The sequence below is a fragment of the Piliocolobus tephrosceles genome, chromosome 2 (genome assembly GCF_002776525.5).
Source record: "Piliocolobus tephrosceles isolate RC106 chromosome 2, ASM277652v3, whole genome shotgun sequence".
Lineage (NCBI taxonomy): Eukaryota > Metazoa > Chordata > Mammalia > Primates > Cercopithecidae > Piliocolobus > Piliocolobus tephrosceles.
In genome coordinates, this window is record NC_045435.1 from 73,939,993 (window position 1) to 73,959,170 (window position 19,178).

Below are 19,178 nucleotides of genomic sequence, written 5' to 3' on the forward strand. Positions count from 1 at the left end.
GGATATGGATAACTTAAGAAAAGGTGATCCTTAAAAGGGGAGCACTGCTGACATTATACAGGAAAAGATTCTGATCCTGGTTCTGTCAACTTCTCCACTCTGCTACATTTATCTACTGGTGACAACTTCCTACCTTTTGTAACTGGTGACAACTTCCTACCTTTTAAGGGGACTTGAATCAGACAATGAAAAGCAGCCTTTGAGATAACCTCTTATGTAGGTAAAGAAACAAATACAAAGAAAAGAAAAGAAAAACACGTCCAGAGCCTTCTAACTAGCCTCTACTTGAGCTTCTCCAGTGAGGTGGAGGTCTCTATCACCAGACATGGCCAGTTCCTAACTGGACTGGGATCGTTGTTTAGACCTTTTTCTAGGGCCCTGTAATTTTACACATTCATTCTGATTCTATGCTCTGGAACCATTGTGAACAAATTCAGTTCTTCTGCACTAAAGCTCCTTAATTAACTACATGAATATTATGGTTTTCTTTGCAATTAGCCCATCTTTTTCTAGGCAAGATGCCTTTTGTTTCGCTTTCCTTATAGAATATACTGCCAGACTCCCCCTTTTCCTCATCATCAACGTCTTTCTTCAAGTTCAATATCCAGCGGCTGGGTATGTAGCTCCTGCCTGTAATCCCAGCACTTTGGGAGGTCGAGGCAGGCAGATCACCTGAGGTCACGAGTTTGAGACCAGCCTGGTCAACATGGTAAAACCCCATCTCTACCAAAAATACAAAAATTAGCTGGACGTGGTGGCAGGTGCCTGTAATCCCAGCTACTCGGGAGGCTGAGGCAGTAGAATCACTTTGACTCGGGAGGCAGAGGTTGCAGTGGGCCAAGATCGTACCACCGCACTTCAGCCTGGATGACAGAGTGAGACTCCATCCCGCACCCCCCCCCGCCCCGCAAAAAAAAAATGTTCAATATCCAGAACCAAAAATAATACACACATGTCTCTAACAAATAATAGACCACAATTTACCCTGGGTTTTTTTCCTGTTATTATGGGATAGGAGGAGGATCACTAAGACTAAGTGCAAGTCATCATTTATTAAATAAAAGAACAATCCTAACGAACCGAGGGCTGGTGCATGAAGGAGAGTGGATGATTTTCATTCATGACGGAAACTTGCCTCATCTTCCCAAAATGCCTTTAAAGGAATAGAATTATACTGCTGTCATTCTCCGGATTGTAACAGCATGTTAGTGGTAAATGGTAAATGGTGTGTTTAAAGGTTGATCATTTCAGCTGTAGCAAAACCCCTACCAACTGTTAAGCATCAACATCACAGAGTACAGGAGGAATTTCTAGCTGAGAAGAATTGTTTTGCTAGCACCTGCTCTGACCACTGATGCTCGAATTCCTCATACTTTTCTACCAGTATTGAGGAGATCAACAGTTCGAAGGGAGAAAGTTGGGCTCAGATGACCACGTGGGAGTCTTGGCTTCTCTGCCTCCTGTCTGTGATCAGGAGCAAACAAATTCCTTAAATTCTATGGATTTTAGGTTCTTGATTGTAAATAGATCTGATTGAATCGCCCCTTTTTGCAGGGCAGCTTAAAGACGAAACTGTTTGTGAAAGTGTTTTGCAAATGAAAAATATCACAGAAACATTAGATAATAGTATACATTGAGGAGACATGAAAAAAAGGCAAGCCACCTTCTTTCCTGAACTAAGTTCTAGCATAGGAATGAAGAGGAAAGATTTGGGGTTTAGAATCTTTTAGTAGAAATGATAATTGTACAATATCTGGAGAGCCTGCCTCAAATCCCTGTAAGGACTAAGAGTATTTTCCTTTACCCATCAGCCTCTGCAGGCAGTCAGCTTTCTATACAACTATGTTGGTTTTCGGACTGATCAGTGAAGTGGCTCCTTGATCCAGTCTTGCCTCTGCTTACTTCTCAATCATCATGAAGCCAGAACTGGTCATTAGCTTTCTCTCATTCCTTCCCTCTATAATTCTTCCCTGAGTTCCCTTTCTAAGCTGGTACCAGGTGAATCATTGAGGAGACAGCCATGAGCAAGACCAAGATAGCCTTTGCTCTCATGACGTTATATGGGAGGTAGACATTGCGCAAAAAAAAAAAAAAAAGAAAAGAAAAAGAAAAATTCGGCGGAATTGCAATCAATGCTGCAAAGAACAAATATAAGGTTCTAAGAGAATCTATAACAGGAGACTCCAGGAATCATCTTGGGGGCTGGCAATGATTCAAGAAGGTAGAATACATTGCCCTCTCAATAATTACCTAATTGATGTGTGTTCCTTGCTTTAAAGTTTACAAAGCACTTTCTCATGTGTTTTCTCATTTCATCAAGCTTTCAGCCCTGCAAAGTACACAGTATTGTCACCTTGGTCTAGAAATCTGGAAACCAAGGCTAAGGAACTTGGCATGAGTTCCCCAGGGTCAATGAGTTCTGGCACTGAAAGAACTTTTGACTCTAAATTCTGGGCTGTTTCCACCCCACCCTATTGGTTCATCGGCTGTTTTCTCTTGAGAGCTGACATTTTTGAAACTAGCATTGAGAAAAGAGCAACAGAGGAAATCACTCCCCTGGGTACTTTTCTGGGAGACATTTGGGTGAAGCTGTGATTCCTAATATTGATCTCAGCCAAATTGCAGGAGGAAGCCTGGCTGAGATGTGAAAAGACATCCTAAATGCTTTTTGTGCATTGCAGTCTTTGCAGTTCCCAGTAAAAACAGGAAACCCTCTCTGACCCCAGATGTAACCCCTTGGTCTTAATTGTGCCTAGATAACATGTGTGACCTGAGTCAAAATGAAACACACAGAATATTAAACATACTCCTATAGGCTTTATTTCTCAAACCCAGCTGTTCATTGGTTTCTCACAGTACTCAGAGCTCACCCACATTTGCTTATGAATTCATCATCTTAGCTGCCATTTGTTCTTTGCTTACATCCTGTGGCTAAGTGTGAATTCATCCTTATCAACCTGCGGAAATAGGCACTATTACTAATAATAACTCCATTTTGCAGATGAGGTAACTGAGGCTCAGAGGGATGAAGTAACTTGCCCAAGGTCACACAGCTTCTAAGTGGTAGGATTGGGATTCGAACCGAGGTCTGACTCCAAACTCCATGCTCTCAAACATAACATTCTAGCACACTACCATACTCCCTCCCCACAAAACTAAAACTTTTATAACCACTTCCTGCACTTCCCATCTGGAATTTTTAGCACCTAAAATCAGGAGACATAAAAGCAGCCTTTGGACAGTTTTGAAAGGTTCTCATTCCCCTACCCACAGAAAACATCTCCCTCTGGGTTGAGGATGTCCATCCTCCTCTTAAAAATCTGAGTTAATGAAAGCTGAGAACTCAGGTATTTCATTATTTAGTTAGGACAACCTGCAGCCATATTATACAAAGACCCAAGGTAGGAGAAGTAACAGCAATCTTAGTTGCTTCTCTAGACTGGTAAGTCCTCCACTGATCCATTTGGGTTTAGCTAGTCACTTTTTTCTTTTTCAGTGGGAGGGAGGAAAATGTAAAGCTCCCGCTCCAGCAATAGAATCTGAATGAGTAAATTTGAGTGTGCATTCTCTGTTTCTGCAAAGCAGTGGCTATGGCTTGAAAAAATAGCAAACAGATTTTATTTTCTAGTACCTTTTTGTTTTTCCTGGTCAGCTGCATGTGCCAACATGTTGTTTTGATTCTGATGGGGATACAGCATTGAGCAGTGAACAATTAAACATAAACACCAGCCTCACTTCCATCCTTTTCTTTCCTCTTTAGGTGAAGGCAGCTTCCAAATATGTGGATGTACCTGTGAGTATTTGAAAAGTGTTTCTTTCGGGGTTTTTTTGTTTATTTTTCATTTTTACTTTTTGTTTTCATGAGATTTTTGATAGTGCTACTCATATTAATTGCTGCTAGCTAAACTGTGTGTTCCTGACTTGGATCATCAGAAAGAAGCCAAGACTATTTTGCAGTAGAATTTTTTTTTTTCAGATAAGAAGAGGGTATGGTTTCTTTCCTCAGGAAGAAAGGTCCCACTTCACTTTCACTTTCATTTTTCATGGGTTTCTCTGGTGTTTCATTCTGTTTTCCTCATGTTCACCAACCCTCCTGTGTGCACACCTTCAGAGGAGAGCCATGAAGCTAGAAACTTGCACAAGGGTGACAGTATTTTTTGTTAGGTTGGTGCTAAAGTAATTGTGGTTTTGCAATTAAAAATGTGGAAAACGCAATTTCTTTTGCACCAACCTATAAAAAACAAATTCTAAATTTGTTCATTTTGGGGTCAATTTTGCAATTGTTTTAAGGAAACCTCACAAAACTGCTTATAATTAGTACAGGCCTCATTAATGAAGAGAGCTCTCAAAGTTCACAGATAAAGCACTCGAAGTTGCCCAAAATTTACATTTAAATTGAGGTTAAGTACAACACATGAATGCTAAAGTGTGGGATTACCTGTGGTAAATCAGGATACATTTATAGACAGACTTTGCCCTGCCTATTAGCAAAATAAAATTGGAGAGATTTTAATATATTCCAATAAAGCAAAAAAGAAAATGATTTTGTTTCTCCATTTCTAACAAAAGAGGTGTGAGTCCATTATAAAATATTAAATTTAGAGAGCTTATCTCAACAGCCACCAAGGGTCTTGTACTAAGCATTTCTCATTCTGAACGTGGTTAAGTACCCTCCTTGTTCAAATACTTATTTGTTAAAATTTGTTTTTTTCTAAAAGGATTTATATTAACATTTAAATTCATTTCCCCAGGAAGCTAAGTGTGTAATGGTTTATTGGCTTATTTCTCAAAGGAAGACAAAATAGAAAATTGGAGTGAATTTAGTGTTAGCATATATTTTGTTTGTTTAATGAAAGAATGTACAATCAATAATTGTGCTTTGAATTTATATAATATTCCCATCAACAAACCTCAGACTCCTTCAGGTAGACAGTTCTTATAATGGAGAATGGCAAAAGCTCACATAACTGCGGCAGGGAGAGAAGTTAAGTAATTTACTTTCTCAAGCCCCCGAAGTATAAACTTTCCCTTCACAGGGAGCTAAGTATTCAAATTTTCTGGCCCTGTTTCTCCATGTTTAAAATGGAGATGACAATAATACCTAAGTCATGGGTTTGCTGTGCAAATTAAATGACACAGCATACATAGAACATCCAGCACCATACCTAGCACTTACTAGGAATTTCAGTCCAGGAGAAGGACACATGTGGTGGTGGTAATGTGATGTCCACACTCTATTGCATATAGGTGGATGGGGGATGAATTTGCAGACATCAGCCTTGGGCTCCACTGGTCTTCAGCAGTGACAGAAATTGAAATTCTAGGCTTTCAACCCAAAGATTTGGTAGTTGTGGTCTGTTCTCTGTAGGATCCAGAGCAGAGCGGGTATCTTAGGCAGGTTTGAACAGGTGTCCTATAGACAAGGCCCAAACACCTAGGAAACTTGATCCAGTCATTGGTACTAACTTCAGGTTATGTTAGATTGAATCACATGAAATTGGCATATTGGTGAGATCAAAGAAGTCAAATATCAGCCATTTCATATGGTTCAATCTAATAATTCCTACAAGCTAGGTTCAGATTTATTATAAAGATGGGAGGGCAGTAAATGGACTCTATATCAAAATGCAGGGTGCCCTGATCTGTACTCATTAAGTGTTTATGGATTAATTATGCTAAATTAGAAGACTTGTTAGGTGTATTAGTCCATTTTCATGCTACTATGAAGACACCAGAGACTGGATAATTTATAAGGGAAAGAGGTTTAATTCACTCACAGTTCAGCATGGCTGGGGAGGCCTCAGGAAACTTACAATCATGGCAGAAGGGGAAGCAGACACGTCTTTATTCACATGACAGCAGAATGAGTGAAAGGGAAAAAGTCACTTATAAAACCATGAGATCTCCTGAGAACTCACTCACTATCACAAGAACAGCCTGGAGGTAACCACCCCCATGATTCAATTACCTCCCACTGGGTCCCTCCCACGACACTTGGGGATTATGGGAACCACAATTCAAGATGAGATTTGGGTGGGGACACAGCCCAACCATATCATTAGGCTATGAAGAAACAAATTGAATTAGTAGAGTTTTCACACTCTGGAGGGCAGAAGAAGTTGATGCAGCATGTTCCAAAATGTGGTACATTTACCACTGGTGATACAAAATGTAATTACTACTATTACTGCTCCTACAACCAAGCTTGATAAAGCACTCACTGGAACAGTTTACATTTTATCTTCACAATAACCTCACTTTAAATATGAGGAATATGAGGAAACTAAGGTACAGAGAAGTTAATTTGCTCAGGACCCCACATTGGGTTAAGTGGAAGAGCTGAGATTTAAGCCAATGCCCTTAAAAATTCTGCCATACTGCAAGATCATTTCAGTTAGTGTATAAATAAACACCTTGATTTGGATAGTGGTAATTATTTTAGTGCATATTAGAAAAAGTGTTTTTTTTACCAGCTATTAATGACTTAGGACAAAGCTAAACTTTAAGTTGATTAACATATACTTTAATAGCTAATAATATTATAATAAACCTTTTAGTATATAAATAATTTTATAGAAAACAATAGTACATAATACACATATATTCTATGTGTACATTGTTTATATATGGTAGATAATAGTAATCATTTGCTTCTGAAATCAATCCTAGGAGGGGGTTAATATTATCATTCTGTTTTATAGCTGAGGAATCTGAGGCACAAAGAGGTTAATTAGCATATCCAAGGTCACCTGGTGAGTAAGCGGAGTGTGAAGATCAGGTGCTGTCAGTTGCACCATAAAGCCTGCACTTCCAAGGGTGTGGTAGAGTAGATAGCACTGGCTCCCAAGAGTCAATTATGTGCATCTCTCTCCAACTTTGAGAGCACATTGTTGGCTCACAATTAGCCTTGATGGGAGTATTTACACCATGCAAACTGGCAAGCAGTACAAATCAGGGTGTTTTGTTTTGTTGTTGGTTTTGCTGGGCAAAGTGGCTCACGCCTAAAATACCAGCACTTTGGCCGAGGTGGGTGGATCACCTGATGTCAGGAGTTCGAGACCAGCCTGGTCAACGTGGTGAAACTCCACCTCTACTAAAAATACAAAATATTAGCCGGATGTGGTGGCATGCGCCTGTAATCCCAGCTACCTCCTCTAGAGAGGCTGAGCCAGGAGAATCGCTTGAACCTGGGAAGCGGAGGTTGCAGTGAGCCAAGATGGTGCCATTGCACTCCAGCCTGGGCGACAAGAGGGAAACTCCATCTCAAAAAAAAAAAAAAAAAAAAAAAGAAGAAGAAGAGCCAGTTTACCAGCATACAACTAACTATTACCTATTAAGTCAGCAGTCCTCAAACCAGAATGTGCAGCAGTAATACTTAGCAAAAAAAGTTTTTTGGTTTGGTTTTTATTAATTAACTTATATAGCTTTTATTATTATTTTATTATTTTTTAATAGGCACATAATTGTTTTTGTTTTATTAATAGAGAGTCCCAGGCTCTCACCTCCAGAGATTCTGATGCGGTCATTCTGGGATGGAGCCTGGATATTGCTTTCCATTAAGTTCTTCACATGATTCTGATACGTAGTACAAGTTTGGAAACCAATGGACTAAATCAGTGATTCTTGACCTTGGCTACATATTGGAAACATCTAGGGAGCTTTTGCAAGCACTAATGCCCAGGTTGCTTGCCAGACAAAATTGAAACGGCATCTTTGGGGGTCAGGGCCCAGACATCAGTATTTTTAAAGCTCCCCAGGTCCTTCAGATTTGCAGTCAGGCTTAAGAACCATCAGATAAAATCATTTCTCAACTCATTTCTACCTCTGAAGTCTCTGAGTTCACCTATGTTTCCCTGTGAGGTTTTTGTTAGAACACTTAATGGTTTAGTTCCATGTGGGCACTAGCAGTTAGTCACCTTTGAGATTTGTCTCTTAACCACACAACTGGAGGGAAGTGCTAGTACCAGTCACTTAAAACATTGCGTAATCCCCAAAGCATATGTCTTTGTCTTAGATATAGTTTTTGACCCATTGGTATAGGTAGGAGATTTGCATTCATAATTAGGGCTGACTTAGGATGCTGAAAATTTGAGCTCATTTTTCTCAAGCTCAGAAGTATTCTGATAGGGGCACGTTCAGATTAAAATGTTCTTCTTTTCCTGAGTCACAGAGTAGCTTATTCGCTAATTATGTCTTCCACACATGGATGCAGTTAACTATACAGATATTTGTTTAAATATTTTCTAAAATCTATGTCATATTCTGTCAGTCTATCCAAGCCACATTTAAAATATACAATGTCATTATGAGATATTAAAAAACACCTAAAAGTTTGTCCCACTGTGTGCAGGTAGCACTATGATATAAAAGCATAATTTAATAGTATCAGCTGTCTGGTCAAGTATATTTTCCAGCTATAATGAAGGGTTAGCTTGTTTGTGAACAGGTTTTATTTTCATTGTTTTGATTGGAAGTCTACTTAAAATGCATCATACATCCTTCCTGCCTTTTTAAACAGGGTACTGACTATAATCTTTTCTCAATGACCCAGGATCACCATTGTGACCGTGTCTTTCCCCAGTGGCTGCATAGTGACCCGCTCCCCTCTAGGGCCTCCCGAGATATAGGGGAGGCTTGCCCCTGCCCTCGATAGTCCCAAACCCCAGCGGTTGGTGAGTCTACATGTCTGGTGTTGCAGTTGGGCAGCCTCCTCCCTCACCATCAGGCATAAGGGAAAACGATAGCTCTCTCTTATCTGCAGTTTTTTCAAACAATTCCTCCTCTTCCCTATTTCTGCTCCATCAAGGGATGGAAACCAAACTTGTTGGAATTGGATGGGAGCGGGAGCTTGAGGACTCTATTATGAGAAAACTACACATATTTTGTGCTGAGATTTTATCATTTTTATTTTGACGTTGGCTCCTCTGAGGCCCCCTTTTCTTCTTGGTTCTAGAGTAGATTCTAAAGGTAGGTAAGGCTGTGGAATGGTATAATATTATGGGGGGAAAATCATAGTAATTCATGTTTGTATTACAATATGGCTTTCAAAACCTTTTTACATACACTATTCTAACTGATGACCATAAGAGTCCTTGGAGGTAAGTAGGGGAGCTGTTAGTAATCCCATTTTTATAGATAGCATAATTAAGGCCCAGAGAAGTTTTTTTTAACTCTTATTTACAGAAAAGTTTAAATGATATGCACAAATTTCAGTTTGTGGGAGATCCAGTAAAATTCCATGCAGTGTGACTGAAGAGCTTGAAAAAAGATGTGGAGAAAGGATTTTCTCATTCATTCTTGAATTTGCCCATTCAGCAAATATTTACTGGGCACCAACTGTATGCTAGGTACCATTTTGTATGCTGGGGATACAATAGGAAATAGGCCAAACAAAGTTCCTGTGTTCATGGAGCTTATGTTTTAGTGGGATAAGACAGGCAACAGACAAACAAATAGTATATAGTGCAATATCAGCTATTGGTAAGTGCTGTTGGGGAAAAAAAGAGTCATGAGAGAGCAAATCATGGAGTTTCTTAACTACCTGGGTAAGATGGACCACACTGATTTTTTAAAATATCAGAGTTTTTAAAAGTTGAATGAAATGCCCCTTGGAAGACAGTGAAACTTTGTGAAAAGAGAAGGAATGGTGCAAATACGCATCACTGTAGATAACTGTTTCTTCTAACATTTTGGGTTACTGATAGATCTGCGGCATTTGACTTTGCACCTTAGCTCTAAGATGGCTGCATGTGCCCAGGAGAAGGCCATATGCCACAAGTATCACCAGGGGAGAAATGGAAACAATAATAATGAGTTTCTCAAGTCCCCCAGGTAGAGATCCCCATCCCTACTGAGAATGGCCTTTGATGCGCAGTTGCCAAAAGGAGAGAAGGAGAGAGGGGCCTGCTTAGAACTGATAGCTATCACTTACATCTCATTGGAGAACCTCTATTGTTTTGTATAATAAAACTGCAACAATTATAGGACCATCATGGAACCTGCTCAATCCATTCCCTGAAAATTGCTTGAAAGTGTAACACTTGACTACTGTGGCTTTGGGTTGTCCTCATTGTTTCTCAAATTAATACCTTGTCATTGTTTCAGCAGGTGTTAAGAAATGTTACTAGCATCCCAGGGGCCAAGCATTGGCCCTTTGCTTGATAATTGTTTGCATTCTATCAGGAAACAAAAATACAGTCCTACTGTTTCTAAACCTTCCTCATTTTCACCCTGGAAATTACACAGAAGTGTTAACTAACTTCAATTTACAGTGCCTGACAGTCACGTCTAGTAGAGAAATGATACTTTGTGATCTAAGGTAAATCACAGTAATGAAAACTAATCTTTTTAGTTATTAGCAAACATATATATTTACTGTGGAAATTTGAGGGGTTTGTGGCCACTCTCCTAATGACCTATATTATAGTGTTTTAATAGGTTTCTTTGGAGATAACTTTGATTGTGACATGTCAAGCAGTGTGCTTTCTGAGTTTCTATCTTTTTTTTTTTTTTTTTTTTTTTCACTTCCCTACAATAAATCACTTCTTAACTGCAGGATGAGCCACCTGCTTACCTTTCCGGAAAATGTGATTTATTTAAAAATCAAATCCTTTCCTCCTTACCCTGCCTTTTCTTTTCTTCTTCTTCTTTTTAATCCTTAGACTTTAAGGCTGCACTGGAAGCAAAGACAAATGGGTTAGTGTCTCCTCTGAGTGAACTAATTAATTAGCAAATACTATATCCACTCAGGTTAAATTATACACACACACACACACACACACACATACATACACACAAAATGAGATTTGAGTAGGAAGGGGTATAGATTGAAATACAGTTTTTTTTTACTTAATACTTTCTCAAGTTTTTAAAAGAGGAAAAAGAAATGGGAAGTTCCATCACCCTTCTGATAATATATTAAGGACAGTGGAAATCAGTATGTTTGGGTATTCTTTAATGGGGGTTTCAATCCAAGGCAAAGTCAGAGAACATCTCTGAGTTATACAGTAAAGATTTATCCATTAGATAAATTTGCCAGGAAAGAATTAATCATAGAAAAATATTTATAAAATCCTACAATCTCAATGCCCTTCTTAGCCAGGCTAGATTTCAGGAAAGAGGAAGCAGTTCTAATATCAATTCCTACCAGCCCAGGCTGTGGACAGTAATCCCATGCCTACAAAGGTGATCCAGCAGAAGCATCTCAGAGTGTGTGAGGGCAAGTAGAGGGTAAAAGTGAATGGTAAACAGGGAAGAGTGGCTGTCTGAAAATTCATTTTCATGTTTTCCTGTTTCTTTACAGAAACCTGGGATGGACGTGGCCGACGCCTACGTGACTTTCGTCCGCCATTCTCAGGATGTCCTGCGTGATAAGGTCAATGAGGAGATGTACATAGAAAGGTTATTTGATGTAAGTAAATGCCTTCTCCTCCTTGAAAACCAAGGAGGAGACCCTCCAAAATGTGACAAAATAAGCGACAGGAGGATAAGTCACATTTTGAGAAAATGGATTGGTTCTGATTCAGACTAAATCTTCTCCTCTCCCTCTGCCTTAGGCTCTTATCTGTCTTGTGTCTGTTCTGAATCCACTCTGGTGTGGCAGTGTCTCAGTCCCAATCTGTGTGATACGTAGGACGGCACACAGCCTCTCGGCAAGCAGGCTCATTCCTGCACGAAGCTTGCGAGGCAGCTTTCTCTAACTGGCAAAGACCTTTCTTGGTCATGGTTTTCCTCCTTGCAATCTGGCCTCACTTTAGGGAGATGTTCTCATCAGGGAGGCTGAGACCAATTCCCTCTCCTGGGGGTGGCACCTCCCTGACACCAGCTGTGGCATGCAGATGTGCAGTAAATGTCACATCGTTATCACTTCAAAGATAATTTCGTTCCTGGAAGACTCGAAATCCGTACCCTGGGTTTCGGCAAACACTTTACATTACAGTTGCTCAGTCAGCTGCAGCTTTAAACCATGATGCCCCCTGCCCACCCACCCAGCTGAAAATGTACGAGAAGCAGGTGTACAAAGAATGAGTACATTGGGCTGTGGACCCAGATCAAACTTCAGAAAATGCAGATTACCAAGGGTTAATCATTTTTGAGCAACCTTATTTCTACTGGGACTACATCTGCACGCAAAGCAAGCCACTGAGGCAAAAATAAAAAAAAAAAAAAAAATCTGCTTCGGTCTCAAATTGCCTGTCTCTTTCAGGCCAAAGCAGATGGGGCTACCTAATTTAGCCCGATATTTCGTCTCGGGTTTCCACTGAATTTGCCAGTATAGACCTGGCCAGAGTGCATGGAAGCTGATGTTCTTGTCTCCCTGTGGCTCTGAGTGTGCAGCCTACTTCTGTCTTGTGAAACGTGAGCTCCTCCTGTCCAGGTTTCCACATTTTTAGTGCCAATGCGAACATTAATGTTTTGGTCTACTATGGAATCCGTGTTTCTATTTTTTTTTTTCTGTGATTGTGTTCAGCAATTTATATTGAGTTTTTGTGTGTGTGTGTGTATGTGTGTGTGTTTTTGTTCCACAGCTAAGTGAGCTCATTGTTGGCACCGCTTTCTGATTCTGCGGCTTCTGACTTTTATATGCTTTGTCTTCCAGCTCATTTGCTTTCCTCGTGTGTTGAAAGGCTCCTTTCTTTTTTTTTTTTTTTTCTTTTCCAATCATCCCCTTTCTGTGCTTGATACCTCTCTTTCCCCTGCATCACCTTTCCTCAATAAAACCCTTCTCACTTTTTAATTCCCACCCGTCCTCTCTCAGATAAAAATGGAACTTATCTCTCATGTCAAATGTTTTATCACATTATATCAAGTGGCATGAATTAGAATCAAATAATCTTCCTGTGTACATCTTCTAGCATGACCCACATCCACTGAGAATGCCTCATACATGCATAAAGCTCACCAGCGGGTCCTCCCCCTTCTCTGCATGCATGCCTTATATGAAAGTACTGAGCCTAGAATGTCTGGGGCACAATCACCATCCAATAGGCATTGAAAACAGAGACAGGCAGGACCCTCGGGTCTGCAGTTAGGAGTGTGGACACTCTGCCCATCTCCATTGAATTAAATTCCAAACCACAAATTTTCAAGAAGCCTGTGGGTTGTTCTTTTCAATGCCTAGGTTGCCTTTTTTTCCCTTTGATCAGTATCTTCCGATTCTCAGTTTTATGTGGCCCGTGTGTGCGTGTGTGTGTGTGTGTGTGTGTGGGTGTTACTGTGTGAGTGTGTGTGATAACCAATAACCTTGTGTTCTCTAAAACTTAAATCTAGTACTGAATTTGATGTTTAATCTGCAGTTTAGCTTGTCACTTCATTGACAAATAATCCACCCTTGCCTTTCTTTTTTTAAAATTAGAAGTACAAGCAAGGTAGCCTTGCTGAAGGCAGCAAGGCAAATTATCTCTTTTGTGGCTCTTCTTTAAAGGAAAGTGCAACCAAATCTTTATTTAAAAAGTAAAGGTACAGCCTTGGCTAGTACAGATGGTAAAACTGGACCTGCCTGACTGTTGAAGACCACAGGTAAAATTCAAGCCTTCCAGCCTTTAATGTAAATTAATAGTAAAAAGAAATATTACTGAGAATATTTTTTCCCAAAAGCAAGTTATAGTTAGGGACATTCAAAAATTCACAAGTACTTCCAGTCCCTTGTTGAATTCCACTGACCGGCATAAAATAGTATCAGTAACATTGTGGAAACCCCCACAATTTAGTCTGATGTTGTCCCAATTTGGTTTTTCCAACGGAGCCTTAGTTATACCGTCCTGAGTATATTTGATTGTAAAGGTTTAACTGTTACAGTCATTCACTGCACATCACTCCCGGCCCCATGGGAAAAAAAAAAATTCAGGAGCTTATTTAGATATAACAAGTTTCTTTGCCATTTACTTTCTTACTTTCTAAATAACCTGATCTCCTAATTTATTGGTGCTAGGCAACCTAACTGATGTAGTGCAAAAAAAGTTATTGAATCTGTCATGGATTTAAAACATTTGTCATTTTAACAACCCAGAGCTTCTCAAAAAGCTTCATTACCATGCAGCCTCAGTAATTTAATTCAGTACTTACTGTTTTTCTATAATCTAGCAGCAAAACATCAGATTACCAACATGTTTGATTATTTTCGGCTTCTGTTTCCTCAAGCATGGTGTTTATTTCTTTGTATATATGCTCTGCAAAACTCGTGTGTCCACCAAGCTAAACAAGGGAATAGGAATATCAAGGCAGAAGGGTCTGTGAAAGCTGCCACTCTAAATTTCTTGCTGCAAATGAACTTATTATTTAAATCCCATTCCTTAATGATAGCGGTCCTGGGGCAAGTTTCTAAACAATTGGCAGAAACCTATTGAGAAAGACTTGTTGATCTGTGAGATTTTTCTTCCAAATCGTTGCATTTTGATAAATGGCAAAAATGAATAATAGCAAATTAACATTTTGAATGAAGAAAAAAATATATATCTCCGAGATTGTTTGCTGTTTGGGGGTTGTTGATTCTGATTGTTGTGTCATTCTCTGGTTTTTAGTTCCTGCTGGCATCTGTCATTCAGAGGCATGTTCTAAGAGTTCCTGTTGTGTTTTTAACTGTTTCAAGTCTCAGTTTTATTTACCTGATAAGTCCTTTAAGTTGTTGCTATTTGGTGTTGTTCCTGTTTTTGCCCTTCTGAGTGTGCCGTTGTAGAAAAGGCTGGATGGTTTTAGTGTGTGTTTGTATTTGAGAATATTTGGATTAATAGCTGGTCATTTAACGGTGCATTTTCTGCTTTAACTAGGCCCCTACCCAGTGCTCTCTGAGCTAGTTTTCTCTTTGCCACGTCATTGTACTTTTGGCTGGAAGTGGGTGCTTGTGGGAGATTATCGGCATAGCATTTGGGACTCTATATTTGATGTTCTGCATTTTTATCTATTTTATTATGTAACTTAAGAACAGGCTTTCCAAATTCATCTTCACCGATTTTTTTTTTTTAACCAAACATTCTCTAGGTTTGTTGGAGAAACACATTTGGACCTGATGTTACCTAACTAGGTTGCTTTTGCAGTTAAGATTTCTTTGTCTATTAATATAATTGGTTTACCTAGTCTTTCTATAAAATACTAATGACTTTCTTGATAACACACCTAAGAAAAAAACTAACCAATCCAAGACAAAGTGCTGATCAGAAAAGAATCGGCAAACTGTTTCCCATAATATTTCAGATGTGCAGCTGTACATCTTTTATCTGCGTTTTTATAATTTTTTCATAAAAAAAGAAGTATAATTGTATATGGTTTTCAGTTGCTACAAAATAACAGTTTATAACATTTTGAAACAAAACATTCCGAGATTTAAAGCAAGAGAATATTCCAATATACATAAAAACAATGAATCCAAATATATTAAAGATGCTGAATTTTTAAAAGAAGATCAGACTGCTATGAGACTCAAGTGGAAGCTTAGCCTTCTTGAAAATTATTGCTGACATTCAAAGAAAATATAAAACATGGATATGAAATAATATCCATATTCCTAAAGCAGCAGCTACAGAGGGAAGCACAAGCTCAAGAAATAACCTGAAGACAGTGATTTAAAGTTGGAGTGTCCATAAATCATGCAGATGGCTTTTCCCTCCTTCTCTAGTGATTAATTCAACATCTTCCCCAAAATAAAAACATGCTTTTTGAAATTAGATATCAGATCATCAAGAGAAGCACCTAAGATTTCAAGGTCTAAAAAAAATTAATTTTCTTTCCTCCTTGTACTTCTTGAAGACACAGACTGAGAAGAAAATCGGGATTAAAAGAGATGTGCTTAGGGTGAATTCATCTGCTTAAACCTCACAGGCTCAGAGATGAGTGATTAAAAAGCCATCTCGAACTTGGATGGAATCCACATTGGTGGTAATGCCGCATCGGCGCTGGCTTTCTTCAGGCCCTGTGTCGTTGTGAACCAGGCCCAGGGAACATTTGACTGGAGATGATACATGGATTATATAGGTCAATTATACACTTAATCTGCCTTCTGGAGGATTAAGTATTTGCAGATTGACTCTGCATTTGGCTTCTCCGTGGCAGTTATCAGATCAGGAAAGGGCCTCTTACCAAACCGCCTCATAAGAACTTAATCAGGCAGTGTGGTCAGCTTCGGAAGGGACTGCTGCTTGGTATTCTTTGCCTCGCATGGATTTTAATTTGCTGCTCCATTTTCAAATCGTGTATTTATCCAGTTTATGTGGCAGAACAATAATTGAGTATGACTGTTTCCCTTGAAAAGGGTAATTTGAAACATGAAACCTTTGCCTATTAAAATGTTTGCTATATTTATATATGAAACCACAGATAATGTTATTTTAACAACTTTGTTAAATTACTCAAGCACCATACCTGTGAGCATATATCAATCAAAGTAGGAATCATACTGCTGGAGGATGAAAGTACCGAATAATAGGCTACAAGGAGAGCATGACACTATATCTGCAAGGTATATCACCAACTGTCCAGGTAAGGGAAACCACTTCCAAAAATATGAAGTGAGAAGAGGTACATAGGATTCACTAATACAATAAGTTGCACTTGTAAGGGGCTGATTAAAGAAAATCAAGGCATATGGCATTCTAGATACTGAGACAGTGAGTTATCTCCTCTCTAAGCAATAAGCAGACTTGAGTGCCCTGAATGGGACTTACTGTGCAGTGATCATGGGCCCTGCCTCTGGAACCTTCAGACCTGATCCTTACTAGCTGGGTGACCTTGAACAAGGCATTTAATCTCTAAGAGCCTCAGCTGATTCATCTATATAACAGGGATGATAATCGTGGAGTTATTATGAGGGTGAAATGCCATATGCATCTGCAGCATCGAGCTCTGAGGAAGCATTGGTAAGTGTTAGCCACCACCACCATCATCATCATCACTATCATCATCATCATCAAAATGGAAATGCTTTTCCTAGCCCTCTTTTTCTTTGTTAAGCAAAGCTTCATATTCATGTTAAAGTGCTATAAGAGTCTCCCCATCACTTTAAGACATTAACCCCAAGCTTGCTTAGAATTGCTTGATGTAGAGCAGCCTGGTACCTTTTTCACTTTTGATAAAACATCTTTCTGAAACAGGCTAAATAATGATGGTCAGGAGTGGGGCTTTGAAGTAAGACAGACGGAAGGAGGAAACTTGGTTTTGCCACTTTTGAGCTTTCTAACCTGGGGTCAGTTATTTCACCTCCCTGAGCCTCAATTTCCCCATCTGTAAAGAAACTGGCTTCTTAGAGTTTTCGTGAGGGCAAAATGATATAATGAGTATACATAGACATAGTTAAAAATTCAATGAGTCTTTTATCATCATCATCCTTACCATCTCATAGAACTACTTGTTCTTTCAAGTGATTTTGAAATAACCTAGCTCTACCCCCTCAACAAAAGTACACCGCATTGCCAAATAAATCAGAATTAACCTTCGGAACTTCAGGGTTTTGGGAGGTGGGGGCAGAGGGAGGGAGGGAGTAATTAATACCTTTTACTATTAAGATGCAGTATGTGTATATTGTAGACATTTAGAAAATATAGCTAACCAAAAAATAAGAAGTTTAAAATGCTGTGTTCCCAGCACCTGCAGATTATTATCTGTGGGTTTTTTTTTAATCTTTTTCTGTACAATTATGTATATATTATGTACTTTTTTCTAAAATGAGTAAGCAAAAAATTTGCTTTTTAAAGGTAATGGTCACTATTTCCCATGCCAGTAAATGTTCCTCTAATACACTGTATCAAAATTCCCCACTTGTCCCCAAAATATTCTTTACAGCTGGTTTGTGCAAACCAGGATTTGATGCAGGGTAAGGTTGTGATGCCCCTTAAATTTATTTTGAACTAGCACTGGCCCTTTTTTCATGATCTTGACTTGTTATAGGGACTGCCGTGCCAATTGTTCTGCAGACTGGAGGAGTTTATTACTATCTAAACATAGAACTGATTTGCTGAGAAAAAAAAAAAAAAATCAAGCTGAATTCAACCAAGTAGTTCTTTTAAACATAATTAGTAACTTAGCAGAATTCAACCAGGGTTTTTTTTTTTTTTTTTTAAGCTGTTCTCTGTATGTAAGGAAAAGTTCTGAAGCTAGTTTAAAAAAAAAAAAAAAAGATTGGGGGGGGTGGCTAAACTGTAAGAAACTCACAAAGGCCAGAGTACAAGGTGGCCATGTGAAGATATACAGAGATTTTATTTACTGAAATAAGGTACAGCTATCTGAGCTGGGTGGGTAAATCAGAGGGTCACAGTCCAGCATTTCTTGTGTCACTGTGACTGCTTTGAAGTATTAGACTGGTGACTTTTACACACACATACCCATACTATTGGGAAGGTTTCTTTGTTAATTCTCCTGGGATTTTCCCTAAGGTTATCAATCTGAAATTAAGCCCTCCAAATCAGTCTGAAGCTGAGCTTTTCTATACTCTTTAGATCAAATTTTAATTGAACTGTGACCTCATCTCTATCCTCAATTATGAAGCTAAAGAGCATGTCTGCCAGGCTGCTAGGACATCCTTTAGAATCTGTGAGATTATGTATGTTGAAACTGGAAAGCTAATCCAAATGAACTGGGAAAGGCAGTTAGAGGAAGAAGAGACAGTTGATTCTTTCACCTATTTTTGAGCCCCGAAGTGAACTCTGGCAGTTAAGTCATGCCCTAGGCCATGCATTACAGCTGCAGAGTGTCATTTCCCAAAAAGAACACAGAAACTGGAGACAAGTTGGGGGGAAATGAGAAGCCCATCACTCACCTTGATTGGTAACATTACCTACTAAATATTGTTACATAACGGTTATCTGTATATATGATATATATTTTAAAATAGGGTGTGTATGTATGTATATGTATTTGTGTAAGATATATATCTTATTAGGGAGTTAAGTTTCCTTGGCAGAGGAAAATCATGTATTCAGTCCCAATCTAAGCTCTGTTTGGATTCTTGGAAGTGAACCTCAGGATACTTCCAAGCTAAAATTATAAAACAATCCAAGTTCATTTTCATGACTTATGCCCTCCAGTGCCACTCAAATTCCCAGTGTCTTCATGCTTTCTCTACCTCCCACCATCCAAATCTGCTTTTAACAGATTTGATAATTCCTCTTCTATTAGATGAGAGGAGATGAACAGAGTGTTTTGGTGCTTTTCTGATGCCCTATTGCTGTGAATGGTATTCAAATGTCAATCCC

At 39.0% G+C, this 19,178-nt stretch overlaps 1 protein-coding gene across 9 annotated transcripts in view; it reads left to right on the plus strand.

The window, feature by feature from the left end:
• Nucleotides 1-19,178, plus strand: part of CADPS (calcium dependent secretion activator) — a 483,558-nt gene that overhangs the window by 431,715 nt on the left and 32,665 nt on the right. For all 9 annotated transcript variants that reach the window (XM_023200558.2, XM_023200583.2, XM_023200569.2 and 6 more), the window contains 2 exons: nt 3,761-3,793; nt 11,303-11,410. In XM_023200558.2, the coding sequence (XP_023056326.1) occupies nt 3,761-3,793; nt 11,303-11,410 (141 nt within the window). The remainder of the gene's footprint in view (nt 1-3,760; nt 3,794-11,302; nt 11,411-19,178) is intronic.